At 42.0% G+C, this 22,086-nt stretch overlaps 1 protein-coding gene across 1 annotated transcript in view; it reads left to right on the plus strand.

Annotated features, from left to right (window-relative positions):
- Positions 1-9,864, plus strand: part of KCNU1 (potassium calcium-activated channel subfamily U member 1) — a 57,231-nt gene extending 47,367 nt beyond the window's left edge. The window contains 7 exon segments of the mRNA XM_019473906.1: positions 264-341; positions 4,198-4,337; positions 7,671-7,868; positions 8,197-8,303; positions 8,994-9,103; positions 9,106-9,129; positions 9,800-9,864. Coding sequence (XP_019329451.1) covers positions 264-341; positions 4,198-4,337; positions 7,671-7,868; positions 8,197-8,303; positions 8,994-9,103; positions 9,106-9,129; positions 9,800-9,864 — 722 coding nt within the window.
- The last annotated feature ends 12,222 nt before the right edge of the window (positions 9,865-22,086 follow it).

A 22,086-nucleotide genomic window follows, 5' to 3' on the forward strand; every position in this document is an offset into this window, starting at 1 on the left:
TTTAATCCTTTGAAGCTCTGAGTGAATAAAGTGAGCCTTGGAAAAGCAAACTAAGGCAAGAAACTTTCTAAATATAGGAAACACTTTGGGATTTTTGCATGACAATGACATTTTTAGGCATAGGTAAGAGATTTCCTGGATTTGTCAGTCTGAACCATTGTGCCTTGGTTTCTTTCTTTTTTCTTTTTTTCTTTTTTTTTTTTCCCCTTTCTGCTTCTGCTAACTTCCCTCTCTCCTCATGTTGTTATTGACTGTTTCTACAGACGCTGTTTTCAGAGCGAGAGCATTGGGGAATCAATCACAGCCATGTTATAAAAGGATCCCCATCACTACAGAGCTGAGTAAGTTATTTAAGAACAAATTTCACAGACGCAATATGCATGCTGCATTATTTATTTACCCCAGGCCCTTTTTAGAATTCACAGGCAGAAAGCGACAAGCACTACATGTCCAAGGAACAGTAAAAGATTTGACTTAGATGTTAATTCACTGGCTTTGAAGGAGTCAGGATGGTTTATCTGGAGAATAAATATAACAAAGTGTTACAAAGGTCTCGGTGCATAGCAAAACTCTGAAGCATCCATTTAGGGTAAAGATAATGTCCTTGGGTTTTTTTCCTACTGGACTGGATCTCAGGAGATCTGAGTTCTAGTCACATGGCCTGCATTCATCCCACCTATCCTAACATACTTCACAAAGGTAGATAAATCAGAAGCGTACTTGCCTGGTTTACCCTTATTTTCAGCGGAGAAAGAGGCACTGCCAAAGGCAATTCTGCCCAGATGAAATCTAACTTGCCCTTTGGCCATGCTTTCCTCTCTCTGATGATTTTAAAAAGCACTGGGAGAGACTGTATGCCCAGTTTTCATCCCACAACAAAATGGGGTGTATCAAGGCCTAATTCTCTCTGTTCCAACTCTCCCCTTTCTGAAACACTGGTGATGGTTCCCTCCTCTTCTGGATTATGAGGGTAGCTGCAGGCTTCCTCATTTGTACAAGTGGCTGTGAAAGAACAGAGCCTGTTCCAAACAGTCTGCAGTACATGGCATGGTGCAGTGACTGCTTTGGGGTGCAGTACTTGGATGGGTCCCTGCACACGCCAAGGTGGACAGACAGTGCAGGCATTTTACTCCAGAACCCAAACACCTTTGTCCTTATTCCACAAGGCTCAGCCTCTCTAGCTTGCATTCATAACTTAAGCAACCCATGGAGTTCTTTCATGCTACTCTTGGCTATCTTTGTCTTCATCTCCTGATGGTTACAAACTGGATCTGTTAATTAGGAACATGTGCACCGATTAACTGATTACTAGTAACACAGCAGTCAGTGTCACACCAGAGTGGTGTGGCTGGGCTGCTAGTCCCAAGGGACATGGATGTTTAGCTCCATTTAAAGTGCTGACACAAGAACTTACCCATCAAATTAGCATAGCATGTTGCTAGGCATCATGACTGGCCCCTGACTCACTCAGGCTTTTTTTTTTCTTTCTTTTTTTGAGGCAATGCTTTTAAATGCTATGTGGACTCAGCCCATGTGAGGTCCTTACTTTCCAGTCCTCACCAGGTCTGCAGCTGAAACAGGGTTAGTGAGCAGCCTTGGCTTGTAGCAGGCACTAGCAATATTTTATTTATATGAAGCTCTGGTGTACTGCTTAGTCAAAACTTGCACCTGATAAGCTGTGTCCCAGAAGCAGTTAAGCACCTCAATGGGCTATTCAGTCCTGTGTGCTCCTTAGACTAAAACACTGAGGAGCTACTGCAAAAAAAAAAAGGCACAAAATAATAAGATAATGATGCCTCCTCCTGAGAAATTGCAGAAGTCTTGAATTTCCCAGAGTGATATTTGGATATCTTGTGCTGTGGTTCAGGCTTTTATTTCTGCTGTGTCCAAAAGTCTCAGAAATGTTTTGAGCTGGCTACTGGGGCCCAGCTCCTTTGAGAAGATACTGTGCAGTCAAGCTAACATCTTCAGACAGGCATTGCACCCCTGTGATTTCTCTCCAGGATGTGGTGTGTCAGTGGAGGGGAAAACATCTGCAATCTGTTGACATGACTTGGATTTTAGTCATGTCAGATCTTTGACAAAATAATGAATTGAGGCCAGTCCCTTAGCACATGGATGCCTGCCCCGTTATAGTCTTGAACAGCATAGAAATATGTTCAGAGTTACAGGGATGGGCTAGGAAGCAAAATAACCCCAAGAATTTAAAACCTGGAAGCACAAAACAGCTAAACAAAAACAGCTGGAGCTTTCTTGTGATTGAATAAGCTTCCTGTAAGTCCCTCTGGTAGACCTTGATCTAGACAAATGCTCACTTTTGTGCCTATCTCTAGAAACAAGCTGAGAAGAGTAATACTCATGTGCCTTAAGTTGTAAGGGCTTTGCCCATTCCAGGCAATTTCTTATTTCACAGCACACTGAGTGTGGACCAAGGGTCATCTGTATCATTTGGTGTGTCTGACACACCAAAACCAGCAGTATGATACATAGTGCTAGCACTGCTGCTCAAAACCTGCCATAAGAGAAACTAAGACCCTTTGTACCTTCAGTTGAAATCCTGTCACCACTGAAGTCAGTAGGAGTTTTGCAATTAATCTTGACAGGCACAGGAAGCAATGTGGTACCTCAACAGAGCCAGAACTGCCAAGCTTGACTTGCCTCTGACGTAGTTTCTTTGTGACCAGGATGGCATGCCAGAGCCCCCTGAGTCCCAGAGGTGTGCTGTGGTCCCAGAGGTGTGCTGTCCTCTAGCACCTACTGAGCTAAGGGCACATAGTCAAGGGCAGAGTTGACAGAATTAGCTGAGGGCCTGCACTCCTCTAGAGGGGGCTGGATATGAATTTTGCCTTGAGCAGGAGAATTGTGTGTTGTCATCATGCTTTGACATGCTGCTGCTTCTCCTTGCCCAATGGTGAGAAACACAGAAAAAGAAATGCTAAACTGGCCTATTTGCATCAGGCTGATGCAAAGCCCATTAAATGGCAAGCTTTGCATGGGGTTTCTGTGGGTCCAGATCCACCAAGCTGAGCACAGTTCAATGTGTCAAGCATCTTCTGAATTTGTGAGTTGGTCAGTGGGCTCAGAGGCATGTTATAAATGGTTATTCCTTGGAAAGAATGGATTCTAGAAACCGTTGCCATAAGGAGACAGATCTGGGAGAGAAACAGCGAAGTGATCTGTAAAGAAATAAGAATCCTGCAAATATGTAAAGGAGAAAGAGAATGGTGTGGAGAAATAAAGTGGATCCCTTATTGTGGCTGTGAGACCATGCTTTTCATACCTAGACTGTATAAGCTAGTCAGTGGAGTCATACTGATTAATGCCAGATGCAGGGCCAACTCTAAAATCCAGGGTGGGTGAAGTATCTGTATTGAGAATACATGGCTGAAGGATGACACCAACACTGCAAGACAACAGGAGACATTAATAGTATTGTGATTCTGGCTAGTTTTAGTCATCTTTAAAAATGATGCACTGAAATGCTTCCTGACCCAAGGGGACATAATAGAAATCAGTCATTACTCACATAGAGTTAGTTGTGCTCGCTCTCTGTTTTTTCAGTGGGAAGATACGGGTTCTTGATCTCAATTCCTCTGTCTCCTGCTGTGCTGCTGTCATTCATCAGCATTCTTACTGGTAGTGCTAGAGTGCCAGGACATACCTAGCACGTTCAGTAGCACAGCAGGGGGCTTCTGCCTGGGTATACTTAGACAGTTCCCTGAAAATAGGAAAGAAAGTTAAGGAGGAATCGCTTTCAGAATAGGGGGGATTCTGCAAGACTATCTCAGCCGGCAAGAATACGGTTGAGAAACTAGTTAAGATCCCTCTAACAGTAGGACAGCTGTGAAAGGGACTCTGTAACTCCAGTTTAAGCCAATAGAAACACTAATTGTATTTCTGTTAAGTCAGGAAAATGAAGGGAAGAAATTAGATTATTCCTTTCCTTTTCAAAGCAGGTAAATTAATTATGATCTGATATCTTAAAACTTAGTTTTAGGATTCTGTGTCTTTTGTCTGCCATTGCACAATGTTAGCAGCACTGACTGTTTTGTTCCTCTTTTCTTTACTAATGTTGCATGCTGTGGCTAGTGCTGGATGCAGAAGGGCAAACGGGATTTATTAACTTTCGTTTCTGATTCTAGATGGCTTCTCTCTGTTGCTAAGATGTTTCCTCTTCCTTCCTTGCTCTTCCAATAGAGTCTTCACCAAATGCCCAGTTCATTAATCAGGCTCCCAGCGGCAATTCTGAGATTCGAGAGCAAGATCAGCTTTTCACCACTGGTGCCCCTCCAGGAGCTATCTTCTCAGACAGCTTCCTGAATTCCCTTTTGTCTATGGTAAGTAGATGTATCATGTCCTGTCATATTTAGTGGCATTGGTGTGTAACAAAGTGATTACCAGCCAGGGTAAACCCACTTAATCTAGCCTTAACAATGGTCAAGGCCACATGTGTCAGAGAAAGGCACAAGAAACGTTGCAGAGATTGGTGATGTGATTAGTTACACAGTGCCCTGAGAATTATACTTGTCTATTCCTATTTAAGCAATTTGCTAATCAGTGGGTCTCTGTGATCCTTGGGGTAGTGGGTTCCATACACTAAAAGGTAGCTATCAGCTCCAAAAGACGTCTCAATATGTGCTATTAGCAGCAACTCTCCCTGTTGTTAATATACACATAGAATTCTGTGGAGAAACTTTTAGAGTGTTTTCATAAGTTCTTCCTGTTCCCAGCTCCAAAATATTGACAAGCTACAAAAGGTATTCAAAGCCAGCCTGATTTATTTACTTTTTGACAACATGATGTTACAATCAGTCCCTCTAAGGGAACTGCAGTCACTGCAGCCAAAACTGCATTTGACACCAGCTGGCCCCTTGGTGGAAGCTCCAGCATTGATGCCAAAGGCTGAGAAGATTATGGGGACTCTGAATTCTTACCTGTTCATGTAGAAAGGAGTTTTACAAGCCTGGCTGGAGGTGCATTGGTGAGCTAGGGAACAGGGAGCTTGCACTACCACCACTTTACCATAGCAGGCATGGGAATAAATGGAACATTTAACTCTTCTCATCTGTCCATCTGGCACCTAGGCAGAAATTCACTGGAAGTTTGGATGGAAAATCTGTTGAAATCAATGGGAATCTCTCAAATTCCACACGTGGGCCATTGCTGATATACAAGACCGCATCAGATTTTAAAAGTGCATATTTTGATTCTCTGTAAATTCCTGGCAGTGTGTTCTTTTAAAAACATGTGTTCTTTTAAAAACATTTGCATCACAAGGATTAGATACATTGCACCAAAACTGCAAGAACGGAGGGAACGTGGTGATCTCACCTTGGTGACATAATCATTTTAAGTTGCTGTCAAAACTGAGTGATACTGTCAGTGGTGACACACATGTGGCTCACACTTTGGTGGAGTTAAGCCAGGATTTTGGCAGTGAAACAACAGTTCAGCTCAAAAGCTGGCATTTCCAAAACTGCCTTCTCTTTTTTCTGAAAGCCCCTTCTTCCTCTTCACCCTGATTCCCCATACTGCAGTCAAGTTCCACGTGCCTTGCTTTCAGCTCGTGTCCAAGGGGATAGTGCTTGGGTGGCAGTTTTACAGAAACTGAATAAATACAAAACAAATCTCTCCAAGGGATAAGCAGTCCAAAATAAGTGTGTCAAGTCCAGTTATGCTTTTCTGAGAAGGCTTCAGTGTTAGGGAAAATATTATATTGCTGCTACTCACTGATATGTCAATCAGCCAGATGGTAATTAATGACTGCTAGTGTCAAGTGTAAAAGTAACTCAAGACATAGCATGACCTGTCTTAAAGGATAAAATTTCACTCAAGCATAAGATTCCGAGTCTGTCCAGGAATGATCAGCACTCAACTTTGCTTTAAAGTAGAGGGGCACCTGAGGTTGGATTCAGTCCTTCTGTAAATACAGTTAAGACTGAGAGAAATACGATATTGCTTAGCAATTGCAGTGTCAGGGAAAAGATGTGTGAACTGGAGAAGAAAGAGAAGGAAAGGAGCCTTCAGCAGTCCAACATCACCTCCTTTTGCTATCACTGTGAATATGTCTTGAAATTTCTCAAGACATTTGGATCAGGAGTGCTGTTTTCTTTTAGTTTGAAAGGAGACTGGCAGAAGAATCTGAATGGCAGAATGTGGTCTGTAAAGTAAAATGTTACCCCTTGGAAGCCTGAAGCAGAACTGGCATTTGACCCCAACTTGGGGTCTCAATAGGCAGAAGACAATTCAATGAGCACAATCATTATGGCTCAGGTACTCTAATGAGCCCTGAATTCCCTTCCTGATCCAGCTGTGAGTTCCTATACAGGACCAGTTTTAAAAGCTTAGTAACAACACAGAGTCAGTGGGACTAGGCAACTGCTTGGTGATGGGAGAAGGTTTCTAGCCTTGCCTTTGTGTGCAGAGGTGTTCCCAGGAAATCTGCTTGTCTGAAGCTGTAACCAAACACCAACTGGTGAAGAAGGTAACATCTCATGGGCACATTACAGAAATGTTGCTCCTTTAAAGTCAGCTTCAAGACCCATTCTAAATGCAGTGTGTTATTTCCTGAGTACACACACGCATGCACACCTCTACAGTTTCCCTGCCTTTCAAATTCCTGCAGTGTAACTCAGCAAAGAAAGTACAGAATGAGGGTGACATGCAAATCCTATTAATTCATCCAAGTATGGAAATACAATCCTTTTGATGTCAAAAAGTACAGCAATGATATGTTAAAGAGCTCAGCACACTTCTGTTAAATATGTAAAGTGCAGATTCCCCTGAAGCTGTATCACTTCTGGATAACCCTGGACTATAGCTCCTTACTTTAAAAGGCTGAGAATTACTCTAACAGCATTATACCCGTTTGCCAACAATATGGTCAGATGTTCTTAAGCGGATTTGAGTTCATCGTGGATTTAGTAACACCATTCCTTCTCTGCAGCTTGTTTAGTTTCTTTACTCAGGCAAATGCAGGTGACAGATTCCACAAAGTGGCTCTATGTAGGAAATGAGCTTTTTGAGAAAGGGTGGAAAATAAGTTATTTGATGCACTGCAGGCAGAGGAAATACTTTTAGATTTAAAAAAAAAAAAAAGACTCTAGGCCTTTTTTTGCCTCAGATCTGAATTTGAACCATGGTAACTTTTTTCCCAAAAAATACTGACTGAGATAAGGGCACAGAGAGGTTTTCAAAACAATATGGCAACTACAAGGACAGAGTTTCCTGCTGCACCTGGATGCTATAGGGCTAGGCAGGGCAGTTGCACTCCTCAGTCTCACCTTGCACAGTGTGCTCCTACTCAGGTGACAGCAAAGCTGCTGCCCAGTTTTCTTACACAGACACGCGTGCACACACACCCACGCCCCCACACCCACTCCATTTGTGCCTTTCAAAATCTCCCATTCAGATACAGCTTAGTGCATTCTACTGTAATAGCAGAGGTGGGATCTTCTGACTGCTCTTTGAAGCTGAAATGGGCTAAGCCGGCGGTGATCCATAAATATTGTCAGAAAACTTTAAACATAATTAAGGACTACTTTAAGTATACAAAAAACCTCCAAAGTGTCTGTCTGATCACTTTCTCTAGGTTTTCAGTGGAAAACTTGGTTTTCCTTTCCAAGGCATACTCTTTTGTCTTTGACTTTTCATTGTCTCTTCCTTTCCAGACGTACTACAACCATCACATCTTGGCTCTGCTGCAAACGTTGGTGACAAGTGGGACAAGCCCAGCATTGGGGGAACAGCTGTTGGAAGAGGGCAGCAGACTGCACAGAAGTCCTGACAACATGATCCACAATGCCTCGCAAGTCAGATGCAAGCTAGCACTCCTGCCACTGTCCAAGAGGTTGTTAACAGGTGTCATGGTGAGTTACATCACTGAGTGGTGCTTCATGGGCTAGGCTTTCATCCTTGCTGCTAGTACTTTTGGATTGTCATTACCTGAAGTTTAGTTTCGTTCAGTTGAATCTCGCTATGTAGCTTGAGCCATATTTTGAAGAGGCAAAGACATCGGATAGCCTTATTTTATACTAGATTCTAATCTTATAGGGGACCAGTCATTTTCTTTCTTGCCAAATACTATGATACTAAAAGTAGTGAACAGTGATGATTGGCTAAATAAGTGATTTAGTATTGGGCTGAATTGTCCATTTTGGTTCCTTTGAGATAAGAGTGAGTTTGCTTCTTTCATAGCAGGAGGACTCCTTTGGAGACATTTACTGCAGAGCGTTAGACTTGTTTGGGATACTCTGCTTTGGGCTCTACCGCCTGATGGAAGAGCCCAATCCATACAAGAATAGGCAAGTATACTTTATCTCAAATTGTACCATAAGTCAAAAGATAGTAGTGACTTTGAAGTTAGGCATCCGTTATAGGCAACGTGAATTACTTATTTTTGTCTTGGATTTAGACGTTCTTGTAGGTAGCTAAGGCCAAGGAAGGAAGGCCATTTGAGGCAAACTGGTATCTGATCTGAACATGGTGCTTACTGGCGCTTGTATGAGATTCCCTTACGTTCACTTAAGATGTGATTTATCTTTACAAGTGAGCCTTCTGCATTAGAGAGCTGCTGGAGCATGAAGTTAGTAATGCTGCTGAGGGCAGGGATTTCAGAGAGTTTGCAGGTAGAGAGAATCTTCTCATCTAACCTGTTCTACTCACTGGTTCTTTCAATTTCAAGATTTCAGTGATTGCTTGAGCTTCAGATCTCCTAGAGAGACATTTAGTCTTGATTTAAAGATTTTCAGCAATCAAAAAATTTATCATATCTTTCAGTTGCTGTTCCAGAGACTAATTAGCTTCATTTAAAATATATGTATTCCATTCCTAGGTAAAATTAAACCCTCTGTATATTGTCTCATTATTCCAAAGAATTCTGCACATGCAATCAGTCGTTGCAAAAAAAATCGTACAGCTTTCTTGCTGTCCCAGACACTCAGTTTGAAGGCCTCACAAAGCAGCCTGAATCTCATGTGCTACTGCTTTTTCAGGTTTGTGATTGCCCGGCCTGCCAGTGATTTGAAGATGCTGTCTACGGATCTGCTGTTCTGTGTTGTTCCATTCAACGTTGCAACAACTGATGACCTGTGATGTGGGATGGAAGTCAGTTACCAAGCAAGAAAACAGGTAGTACAGACACCTTCATGCCAGAGTTATGAGAGGTTGTGAAATGCCTTGCAAATAAAAAATTGTACAAGTTAATTAAGACCCCCACAATAAATTGTCTGTGTTCTTATTTCTTAGGGGTGGCAGTTTGAATTTGGCTAAACATTAACATGAGGTTATTACTGAAAACAGTATTGTTAAGCTTTTGGAGAGTTTGGAGCTTCACTCCAAACATATTGGAGAGTAAAATGCTTTCTCTGCGAGGAAAAGGACAAAACCTTGAGTTTCTGCTGAGCACTGCACAGAACAGACCCAACTATATACAAATACGATGACTCCATTGGGTTTAGAGATTCTTTGCTGAACTTCTCAAAGTTCAAAGACTCCAGCACACTAAAGTTCAGTTTTCTTGCAGCCGGAACTGAAGATGCTGGATTGATATGCATGAAAAGAAACAAAAAAACAAGCAAAAAAATCCCCATGAACTTGTACCATGAATCAGGTCCTGCCTGTGCAGTTGAGGGAAGGAGGAGAGTGGTGGTGGTTGGGTTTTTTTTTCTCTCTCTCTCTCTCTCTCTCTCTCTCTCTCTCTCTCTCTCTCTCTCTCTCTCTCTCTCTCTCTCTCTCTCTCTCTCTCTCTCTCTCTCTCTCTCTCTCTCTCTCTCTCTCTCTTTCCCCTAACACTAATTAGGTTTGAAAGACTGCAGCTTGAGTCCAGATACCACATGCCGAGAAGAAAGGAACCCAAACAGCTGATGCAGAGTTCAGACTAAACTAACTGCAAGCTCCCCAGGGACATCACAAGGTAAACCTGATAGTCTCTGTCATTTACAATCATTATCAGGCAGCTGAGTCTCTGTAATTTTACTAGGGAGCCAATTAACAGATCCCTGAAGCTCAAGAATAAGGTCTTGGTCCTTTTTCTATTTTAGATGGGAAAAGGGGGAAAGTAAGTCTGTGTTTCAAATAGATACTCCAGAAGCTTTCCTACCCAGGGGTATGGTTAGATCTGGGCTTGCACTTTTCCTTTTCAGGAATAAGATAAAGCACTGAGCTTAAGAGTCAAGCAACTGGCTTTAGTACCCACCTCTGCAACAAGCTGGCTGTGTAACCTTGAGTGAGTTATTTAACTGTATCCTAATACTGCTTGCTGCACACAGGGAATATAACAACACACTTGTTAATTTAGATAATGAGAGTTTTGGGGAAAGGACTGTCTCTTGTGATTTGTTCGGCCTAACATAAATAGGTACTGATTTAGGATGGGACATTTAGGAACTCCACTCAAACAACATGAGTAAGAAGCAAGAGAAAAGCTTGGACCAAAACTCCGGATGGAAACATATCTGTGGTTGGGGAAGTTTGGAGTTTGGATTCAGGTCTGAGCCTTAATGTGTTGGACTCATCTTTCCTGGAACAAACTAATCATACATTTTCAATTCGGGACAGATTGCAAGTAGGAATCACTGAACCATGCTTAGAGCAAACAAAATACATAGGAAGCATGCTTTCCCTTTGCCAGCCCTTTGCAGACCTGAACTTGAGCCAAGATGGTCAGCTGATACCTTGGTAGGAGTGTTTTGGCGTAAAATCACCCACTGTATATACAAACTTAGATAAGAATTTGTGCACTGGATTCTGGTTACCCTCTGGCAGAACAAAGCTTCAATAATAGTGTCTCTGTCCACTCCCTAGCATGCATTATTTTAAACAGACAAGACAGTTAAGAGGTGGAAGGAAGAGCCTGGGCGGGCTTTGCAGTCCTTTGACTACAAAGGACACCTCATACTAAAGTTCTGCAAGCTTTCTATATTGTCATCATCTGAACCTTCCTTTATTTTCAGCTGTAATTCAGTCTAAGCAAGGCACAGAGGAAGTAACATCCCTTTTTCTTCCTTATTGTTCTACTGCTTTTAAATAACTACACATGCCTGGACCTCTGTGTTCTGATACTAAGCAGGTCTTGTGCAATGTTAAGGCATTTTTATTAAGAAAACTGCAAGAAACACCAAAACCTGTTTACTCATAACTTCCCTGAGTGGGTGAGAAACTCAGACTATCTTGCCAGCAAACTCTTCTATCTGAAATCATCTGCTTTTCCTAGAAAATGGAGGCAAATGTTGAAAGCACTCCTTCATGATTGAGATGCAGGATGTATTCCAGCTTTAAGGCACCAAACATTGGATACACTACTATGTTACTCCAGAGCTACGCTACTGTTGCAACCCCTGGTGTGAGTACCTTTCTTCTTTCCATTAGAAAGAGAGGTTTGCAGCAAGTGCTTTTTTTTTTTTAATGTTCCTTGTCTCCAAGGTGTCTTAGGTGCAGGACTGCCAGTGATGACATATGCCGTGCTTTCCCATCCTGCATTAACAGTATCTCTGTGATGGGGGAATATGCCCATCTCCAGTCATACAGCTTTTCCAGTACAGCGTATTTCCAGTTGCTTAACCTGCAACTGCTAGAGCATGTAACTTGCTGGGGTAAGGTGGAGTGGGGAGAGATGACAGGGTGGAGAAAGGGACCTCTTTTACTTTGCTTATTCCACCTTTTTGTTCAGTTTGCTATATCTGAGCAAGCAGTTCTGCTTCTCATGAAAGAAGGAAGAGGGAGAGAAATCCTAAGAAAGGTAAAAGCATTAATAGGTCAAGGCCTCCTTTGCATAATTCTATTATCACCAGGAAGATTCTGCAATAATCATGTTAGGCATGTGCTCTGGAGCATCAAAGTGACTTGTCTTACCTTACTTTTTGATGTTAGACGGGTTTAAATGCTTTGTACAGATGAGGCACCTCAGACAGCTGATCAAGAAAGCTTGTGCTGTTCAAGCAAAGTAAAGGCCTGTTTTGCCTTTTTTTAATGTCAACAGTGCCACATTCTTCCAGCAAGGAATAATCTCTGTTGTCGCAAACTGTGAAAAGCAAAGGTGTAGGAGAGAATCTGTGTGTGGGTGCATGCAAACATGCTTTCTGAAGCTACCACCTTTGAATCTTCAGCAACAGTATCTTCTTGTGTATTGTTTGGGTCATATGTTTATATACCTATTGTATAAATTAATTCAGCTCCTGCAGTGAAAACCACGGTGTGGTACACAAAGCTGTTAGAGGATCTCTCCACTGTAGTTTGCTAATCTGCACCCATTCTAAGTTGTAAAAGTCACCTTAGTGTGTGGGTGGCAATTAATATTAGCAGGTTTTACTTTTTAGCAGTGTTACCGGAGTCTCCGATTGAGTTCTGAAACTTTCTGTGTCAGATACAATCAGAAGTAGTCCCTGACCCTAGTGAGTTTAGGTGGTATATACAAAAAAGAGTTATAAGGGAAGCAGAGGAGTTGTAGTTTGCTCAAAAGCATATATCAAATTGGTGGAAAAGATAAAAACAGAACCCAGATCTCCTGATTTCTAGGCTAGCAGCTTTCCCACTAGGCCATTTTGCATTTGTGCTCTCAGATCTCAGCTCCTGCTAACATGATCGTTCCTTTGCCAGCCTGTCTAGGGGTTGAACAGTCTCTTCCAGAGGTGGCTCAAATAGTCTTCATGGAGCACTACCTGATGAATTATTTTTCCATTTGTTATAAGATGGTCAGCCTCTTTACAGAAGCAGACAAGTATCATCATGCTTTCAAACAGGAAAGTAAGTTACTTGAGATTACCCAGTAGGTCAGCTGGGCCACACTGTCGTTTCAGGCTGGTACATGGTAAATGGAGCCAGAAACCTCTCCAAAGATGCATGCAGGGATATGTAGACTCCACAGGGACTCAGACATGCTAAAGCACTTATCCTAACACATGCATCCACCTGGATCTGAACACTGAAAAAGACATACACACAGAGACAAACGCAGGCCTCTGCAAAGAGCACTTGCCCATAAGGAGATGAATATATACATCCAGGCCAGGGTTGTTTTCTCCATCCTCTTCCTTCCTGTGATCACATACAATCCAGCAGAATAAGTAGTGAAGGATGTAGCTGCTGTGAGCTGGGCTGGGTTTTGCAGTACAGCATGCTGCAGGTGGCGACTGACACATAGTCAATGAGATCTGAGGAGAATCCAAACTACAAATGTTAGATGAGGCAGGCTGGGCATTAACAAAAACAAGAGGTGGCTGCAAACACCAAGTGTCATTATTCTCTGAGCAGGGATGGTGAGAGCCCTAGGAACTTCCCATGGAGATTAACTACTTCACAGCAGGATGAGGAGCTGTCTCCTGATGTGAAGGGACATCCTCTTGTCCTGAGATCTCTTGGGAGGAAGGATGCATGACAGCAGGAGCAGCTTTTGAGAGCATACACACAGTTTCCTGCAAAGCATGTATCTTGTCTGAAATATTATTTTACTCTGCTGAGATAAACTCCAAACACCTGATGGTTTAAATTAATGCCAGAACAGAAGGTGGTCTCTCTTAGTCATTAATTGGCAGTGGGTTCTCCAGCCTCTTCCTGCTGAAGGAAGGGCTCTTTGCTGCTTTCCCATCCATCTACTTCACCTTACTCTCTTGACCTGCCACCAGTGTACCATAAAGTCATAGTCTTATTCCCCACTGTTTCTCTAGTGTGGCCAGTTATAAAGGGACTAGAGCTGTTTAACTGCCGATTGCTTCTCTACTTGCAGCAGGAGACCATGCAGAGTGAATTAGGTGAGCTAACTGTCTTAAGCAATCTGGAAGTGCATCATTAATGCTTCTGACACTTTTTCTGTAGTACACATGTGCCAACTAATTAGTGACTGAAGTTTCTCCATTTCCCAGGAAACACATGTAGGTAGAGCAGTGAAAGTATAGACACAGTCCACTGGGCTCACGCTCTCTCCACAAGCTGAGATGCTTTTCCAAACTCTTCTGTCCTGCATATAGGTGGGAGTTGCATGGGGATAACGATTAGAGTTGGCTGAAGTTTCTAGCTTCCACTAAAGCTTTAATGGAGAACTTGGGTTTTTTGGGGTTGGCTCTTTTTTTTTTTTTGTGACACAACAGGATATTTGTTTCCAGCCGGAAGGAGGAGCCAGATCAGTCACTGTGACTTGGAATTTGGTTGTCTTGTAAGGTTTTCTGCTAAAAAAAAAAAAGAAAAAACGCAACCCCACTGAGATTCATTCTTTCCCCTTTTGGGGCAAGGGGAAAGGAATATTAGTTTCTGTGAAAGAGATGCATTTTTTTAAGTCTTTTTTTTACACAAGGTTTCCAGGGTTGAGGTTAAAGGTTTAGTTCTGTTTTCCTCTCATTTTCATTCTTGAATAAGCCCATACCTTAAGGAAAGCTTTAAAGAAAAGAAGTATTGCTATGACTTGATATTGTGACTCTGTAAAATATAATCTGAGTAGCAGGCATTTCTTTCTCCCTTTCTCTCATCTTAGTCCTGTTGAAAACTCTGCCAGCAGCGGAGAAACAAATGTACCCAGTTCCTTCGCTCTTCCATGAGAGCAAGGACTGATGCTTGCCAGCAATGAGCCTTTTGTTTCCACCAGCATGGCTGGTCTTATGTATTGTTTATCCAGGCAACTACCAAAAAGAAGCAGAAGTCCTAAATGCCAGACTAATGCATCAATCATAATTCCTGAGCTGCCAGCAGTCATGTAACTGCTTAAAGACCTCAACAGCCCTCTGGCACTTAAAGAAAAAAATCATCTAATTAATCACAGGTGAAACAGCTTGGACCTGCTCCAAAAGCCCCTGAATTTTCTGCCAAGCTTTGATGCTAATTTTCCTTCTAAGTAACCCCCTAAAGAAATTTATGATTAGGTAATTAAAGTGATGAATAAAGAGATACTTAGAAGAAGGAGGGAGAAGAAAAAGGGGGGAAAAAAATCAACCTTGAGTCGAAAGCCTTAAATCTCCTCCCCCCCTCAAAGAGAAATGTTAGTCATTTTTGCACATGCATTGTCTCTGAAAATTGGGTTGGATTCCCAGAGGAAGCTTGAGAAATATTCCTTAAATTAATGTTTGCATAGCCAAATAAAACAGAAAAGAAGGAACTCCTAAACAGATTGTAATGTCAAGATGGTTGAGGGAAAAAAGGACTTGTGGCTTCTCTCTGAGAATCACCTACTGTACAACTTTTGTCAGAAACTGTCTCGTGCCTTTTCCCCCTAGGTACCTGAGGTCCATTTTTTTTTTTAAAGGTAATTAGATACCTAGGAATGCCATCTAATTAAAAAATGTAGTGATATCTAATTAAGAACTTCAGAGCATCTGAACAACTTTTAAAAGTCTGACCATAAGTTCTTAATGGGTCACAAGTCCTGTATAATGCTTTTCAGTGTCCTCTCACATTCTTTCTCTCATTTTTTTCAGAGGAGAAGGAACTAAGTAGCCTTTGATTTGCATTTTTTCTTCAGGCAAATGTACCACACCAAACTCAATTGTAAGGAATGTGAGTTTAAACATAGGGACACATGCTGCAAAATTTTAATGGTGCCTAGATTGTTTCTACAGAAGATGCACGTGTGGCCCCAAAATAGAGAAAAAAAACCCCTAGGATCTAGTTTCAGTTCCAGGATGCTTTTTTTTTTTTTTTAAACTTAAAAAAAAAAAAAAATCCACAAAACAAGCATGTCACTATCCAGGGGTCTGCTACTGGCTTTTTGGCACAGTCTTGGCTAATACTTTCCTTGTGTCTAAAAGCGAGTCTTAGAATCTAGGAAACTTCCTTACTGGCCCGTAAAATGAAAAGTAAGGGGCAGGGGGGGAGGTTGAGCTAGGGGGTGGTTTGTAAGGTTCGTTTGTGGTGGTGGGACCCTGGAGGGTCATTTTCCCTCCAGGACTACATCTCACTTTGGTTTCTGCATTTTGATCCCAGGCCTTGAAGTGGCAGAAAGCTGCCATGCGCTCACCTTTGCTCTGTTCTGGGAGCATGCCCAAGACTCTGCTTCACACTACATGATACACCTGACCTTTCTCAGTTAATAAATGCCTGCTGACCCCATCGCATGGCCCCCTTCTGCTCTGCCTGGCACTGAGGGAAGAGTTGCTGAATGATTTTTGAGGGGACCAGAGAGGATAAAAAATGAGAAAATGGCAGATTAGATCTGAGGTGACAGAGATGAGAAATAAAAGCCATTAGAGCCTATTTGCAATGTGCCCTCATTGAGTCAAGTTTCAAGGTGTTTTTCCTGATTATTAATAGCCTGACAGCAGTTTTTGTACAGGAATCTGATACAGGAAATAACACTCATGTATACACACTGCAGTGTAGAGGGGAAAGCAGAGCCCCCTCATTTATTTACTTGAAGAGATTTGAAATACAGCAAACCAGCCAGCTGGGTTACAGACAAAATAAACATTCTCCATTATAATCGTGGCATCTTCAGACACACATCTCTATAATAATGCAGTGGCATGAAAGAAGCTCTCATAAACCTCTGCAACCAGCCTTTGCTGTCTACAGCCTGAGCTGCATTCAGAGTGGCTCTGCTGAAGCCATAGTGTTCTTTGGTGTAGAGTGCATTGCTCTAAGCCATTTCAGTCCTTGGTTAACATCCCTGAACCTGGGTCCTGTGGGCCATTTGGACACTTAAAAATCTCCCAGGGATCTAATTTATTCAATGTGGCAGGCTTCTTTTAAAACTCGGTCAAGCACCAATCCTAAACAGAACTTTCCTGTCTCACCCCCCACTTACCTGAATTATCTCAGTCTTCTCAGTGTGATCCCCAGTGAAATGACAGCTAGAAAGAGAGGGAGGGAAGAACAAGAATACTTGGGCGTGTGGGAAAGAAAGGTTAAAAAATTCCCAAAGTTATACTTTGTAGTTGCATGCTTGTAAAAAAGAAATACCAGGTGGGTAGTGCTTTGAACTTCACAAGGCTTTGTGGGACTGAGTTGTCAAATATGAGTAATTGTAGCTTTCTTCATAAACAAGGGGTGGCACAGAAAATTTGACTGATAAAGTTCATAATGCCTACAGGCCAAACAGACATTCAGCTGAAAGATAGCTCTTCAAACATCATTAGATGGTGATGTCTGCTTGTCTGTGTCTGTTGCTTTCTATTAAACTTTAGTTTTTACTTCCTCATCTCATGTTGCAACCTAACTCTGGTTGTGAGTATTGCTGGGCAGAAATAATCAAGTCTTCATCTATATTGCATAACACATTGTAGAGGTAGCCAAACTAATTACCAGTGAAACTGGACAACGAACACTAGAGACTAACTTTACCCATTTTTTTTCTGCTCCTTTTCTGAACGGCCTGTAGCATGCAGCATTGTCTGGGAGGATGCGCTACCATACAAACAAGCAACACTCCCTACAGATAAAGAATTTTCTAGTGGTGGTTGCATATCCTTAACCAAAACAAAAGGAGCCAGCCCCTTCCCTTATTTTCATGGTCTCACAATTTATAATTTAACTGTAATTGTAGTGTGCATGTTGGCAGTCTTAGTCAGTTCTGGGTGTACTTATAAGCCTCTGCCTAGCAGAAGACAGAAATGAACTTAAAACACTCGGTTGCTTTCTAATGAAGCAATATCCCTGCCAGGAGGTCTTTTCCAGGAGACAGATGAGACAGCCTGAAAATCCCCTTCTGCATTAGGGTCGATTACCTCTCAGTGGATCCACGTCACCTAAGATGCAATTGAGCATGAGCAATTACTGCTTAATTTGGTAAACCTTCCGGATGTACAAGTATTTCCAAATTATATATCATTGTGGAAGAAAGCAATGCCTTGACAAAGAGGCAAGGCTGAGGACAGCAGTCTCCCACCAGCTTTTGCTTTCACACCCTTACAAGTGCTGTATAACTCGTCAGAAGTGTTGAGAAGCATTTGTAATTTCTTGCTCAGCACTTCTTGATTTCTTGGACTTGACACGTAAGCTGCGAGTTGCTTTGGGAGCCAGCAGGTTCTATAGCATCTTACCTTCTTGATCCAAACACTGGTGTGAAGTAATTCAGGTTCCCTACAAATGCACTTTCAGTTTCCAGTAGCACCAACTCAGCACCTTATGTTTTCCAGTGAGGTGAGTTAGGGGTCAAGCACTTTGCTCTCTAGGTTTCCATTTGAATAAGCCATTAAGACCTGGGATTTTGTCTCTGCAGAGAATTGATGCCATGTTGAATCAGTCTGAGGAGTTTTCTGTTAGGGTCTTGACCAATATTCTCCTTGTCTTTGCATTTTGTACAGTATCTTATGCCATTGGCCTTCCCCTTTTTATCCTCGATGCTGCTGCTTATAAATGCAACTTGTCTGAGTTCTCACAGGACACCCAGTATTACTGCATCTGACCAGCTCATACTGGTGACCATAAACTGCTACCTACAATGTAAAGAATTTGTGTTTCTCATGATTTAATTAAAAGATGTCCTTCTAAAAATACATAAAAAGTGACTTTTTCAAGTGTTAATTTTTCATGCAATTTTTCAGTAATGTTTTTCATTGACAATATTCTCCAAACTGTAATTTCTTAATCAGCTTAAGACTGAAATGGTAAATGATATTTCAGCCCTGCAAGACAAAACATAATACCAACTCCAGTGTTGAGATCTCCAGCTTGTAAACTACTATCCTTCAGGATGAAAGGTGCCCATATAACAATAAGGCATTATTACACTTCCTTTATTACTTTGTACACGCATAATTTACTGACTGCTAAAAAACCCCTGGTGGAATGCCTCTTTGATGTCATCTGTCTTGCCTAAGTAGTGGTTGCTGCTTGCTTCTTTCCTACCCAACTAGTTGTGATGCTGCCTATGGCAATTTCAGTGGCTAAATTCCTTCCTCCAGTAAAATCTTAACTAGTTGAACTGAATCTTCAAACAGGTCCACGTCTCCCTCAATAAATATCAAAAGGGAAATCCAGCTTAATATAAACAGAGAATAGCAAAATGGTGCTATTTATATGGTTCAATTTCCCTTCAGTTAAACCACTAATGGCACAGAGAACTCTCATAATTAAAAGACACACCTGATAGAACAAAGTCATCTGTGGAAACAAAGAAAGGGGAAGATGAAAGCACCACCAATACAAAACAACAGTCCAGCTATAGGTCTGTACATGTCTCTCTTCCCTGTTCTGAGAATCAGCCAGAGCCTGAAACCTCTTTTGACAAGTAGCTCCTCTGATGACAGATGCTCCCCGCAGCCTCCACAGGCTGCAAACAGATGCATTGTTCTTGCTGTCAGCTCCCCATTGAAAGGTGATTCCAGTAAGCAGCAATTGGCCTGATGTGTTAGCATTAGTCAGCAAGCGCATGGATCAGATTTGCTACCAAGGAGAAGGAAAAGCAGGTCTGAGACTGAAAAATCGGCGCTCATAATCAAGAGATTGTCAGGGTGCAAGTCTTGCTCTTTAGGATGTGAGGGACATGTTGCTAGTCTTGATTTAAACTCCTTCACACTTTAGAACAGGACTCATTTTTGTCAGAGTGGTCTGGACAAAGTGATCACATCCCTCTTCAGGATCATCACCCAAACAGCCTACAGACTTCATTGCTGTGGCAAGACTTGGTGACTCTAGCAAAACTGATGTGGAGAGGGAATGAATTACTGCAAAAAAATGACCCTTAAGCCAGAGTAGGACTACTGATCAGAACAGGGTGATGGGTGAGGAGGGGGAGGCTCTGGACTAGAATATTCATCGTTTAGAAAGGAGACAGAAAAGCAGATGGCACGATGATGTTGTTCCTGTTTCAGAAGGATTTCACAGGACTGAATGTCCAGACAATGAAACAACAGTGAAAAGTCAATGCTAGTGAAGTCACATGGTTAAAAAAAAAGCCCCAAAATATTTGCTCAAAAATGTCTCTTAATTCATTAATACCTTGAAGGAGAGAGATGTCAGTGCTATGTAGATAGTTCCATGAGGGCATCAGCTCTGTGAGAAACTTCTAGAGAAGAAATAGAGAGCATATTGCTCTTTATATCCATAGTATACCTGTGTCCTAAATACTGCATGCGTTTTTGGTCACTCCCATAAAACTCGTTCCCTGCTCCATTAGATGTACCATAAAGTAGTAGTAGCTTTGATTATTGTGTTATCTCTTCAGAACAAGAAAATGGAGAGCCTGCCTACTGCTTCTTAAACAGCAGTGGGCAGTAGGGAACAAATGCCTATCATTTTCCACCCAAGTTATCCTACCAACTTCAGTACATCTGACTGAGGTCAGTTTGATATAGCAGTGTTTGGCTCGTGTGCTTGATTCAAATTTTTGCTTAGAAAAATTTAAATAACTAATTTATGACTCTTCCTCTCCCCAGCTTTCCTCAGGCAGCTACAGACCCTAAAGAAATGATAGGTTCTCCCTGCCCTGGACAACAGGTGGGCAGAAATCCCACTAATATGGTGCTACCTGTAGATTCAAGCTTGTCTATACTTTGCTTTTTGCAGAGCACCAGAATTGCTCACAGTGCAAAAGCATAGAGCAGATATGAGCCACAGAAATGGAGCAAATGATAAACACCAAATATGCAGTCTGGAGCTGCAATTGCACCTGATTTTTATTTTGGGGGTTTTTTTTCAGTACATCTCAGTACTTTTTCCCCAGCCTTTCCCTTTCTCTCTCCCCCAACACAGCTAGAAGTAGTCCATTAGTGTGAATGATGCATGTCACTGCATGCTGATCTAGGACAGAGCTCAGGCTGCTTTTCAGAGCAAGTGCCTAGAAGCATGATTATACACCAGCCAGGATTCTCAGTGGTGATTTAAAATGGATTTTGATTTTAAAGGTACATCTTAAAAGCACCTGGTTTTCTAAAACTGTAAAAGCTACTCAGTTCTCACTATCTGCAAATCAGAAGCTCTTAAATTAGGTACGTAAAAATAGAAGCATCTCATAGTATTAGTCTCTTCTGGAAATATTGTTAACAGCCTGATTTCCTTCTAGTCTGCGATTTGTGCTTGCTGCTCACTGTGTGAATTGCCCAAGTGTAAATGACTACTGATGGGAGAACCAGGCCCCTAGGATTCGAGCAGGTTGTGTTCACATTACTCTTTGTCTGTGAACTTCAGTTACAACCTGCACCATGTCACCATTTGGAGGTGGTGCTTTCCACAGCCTTGCTCTGCCAAGCACCATAGCCTTGACTAGGTGATGACTCTGCTCATCTCTTGCAGTTCTTGGTCTGAAGACCCAGGGCTGCTATTGCACATTAATCTGAACTCAGTTCCACTCTCTGTGAGTAACTGCATTCCCGACCATCCTCCGTGTATCTCTGCCCCTGGGCAGTCCTGTTTAAGTTCTCACATATCCCTGACCAACTCTGTATTGCCGTGTCTCTGGTCTTGACCAGTTCCTTTAACGCAGCTCTACTCTGAAGCTTTTAGATGGCTCAGCAAATGTCAGTGCTGTTAGATACTTGAGCTGCTTTAGTCGCTTCTTCTCTGAGCCTCATGACCGTCACTTTCATTGCAGAGTTCTTTGCAGAAAGGCTGTTAACCATGTAGACTCTTCAGCTGGTCCATACATGACAAGACTGGAAATATTAAGCACACGTTTTGCCTGAGAATTCAGTCATTAAAGTCATCTCTCTAAAGCTTGTAATGGCTACTGGTTGTTTTGGGGAAAATGAAATTTATTTATCTGAGATAAAAGCCTTAGAAATACTAACCTGAGCAAAGTTACAGCTGCTCAGGATCTTTCAGCATTTGCCCCTTCTCCTTTTTATTAATGCAATTCAACAAGTTAAGCCTGAGCAACTGTGTCTGACCCCATGGCTAGAGTAACATCTGTGACTGTACTCTGTCATTTGCAAAATGGAACGGCTGTAATCTCTTGAGCACACTGCTCTGCAGTGACATTTCCAGGACATCCGCACTCCAAAAGGCATGCAGTAGCCTTGGATTAGAGTTTAAAATAGAAACATGTTTGCCTTTGTGTACAGCATGGGATTGCTAAGGAGAAATAGCAATGGGAGCATGCAGTTGGATTGCGTGACCTACGGTAGTTGTATGGTTCAGAGGCTTTCATGCTGTGGGACCTGGTCTGCTTTTCATATTACAGTGATACTCTGAGCAATTTATTCGGCTTAGTCAGGGAAAGCTGTTACCTGC

The sequence above is a fragment of the Aptenodytes forsteri genome, unplaced genomic scaffold (genome assembly GCF_000699145.1).
Source record: "Aptenodytes forsteri isolate BGI_AS27 unplaced genomic scaffold, ASM69914v1 Scaffold168, whole genome shotgun sequence".
Classification (NCBI taxonomy): domain Eukaryota; kingdom Metazoa; phylum Chordata; class Aves; order Sphenisciformes; family Spheniscidae; genus Aptenodytes; species Aptenodytes forsteri.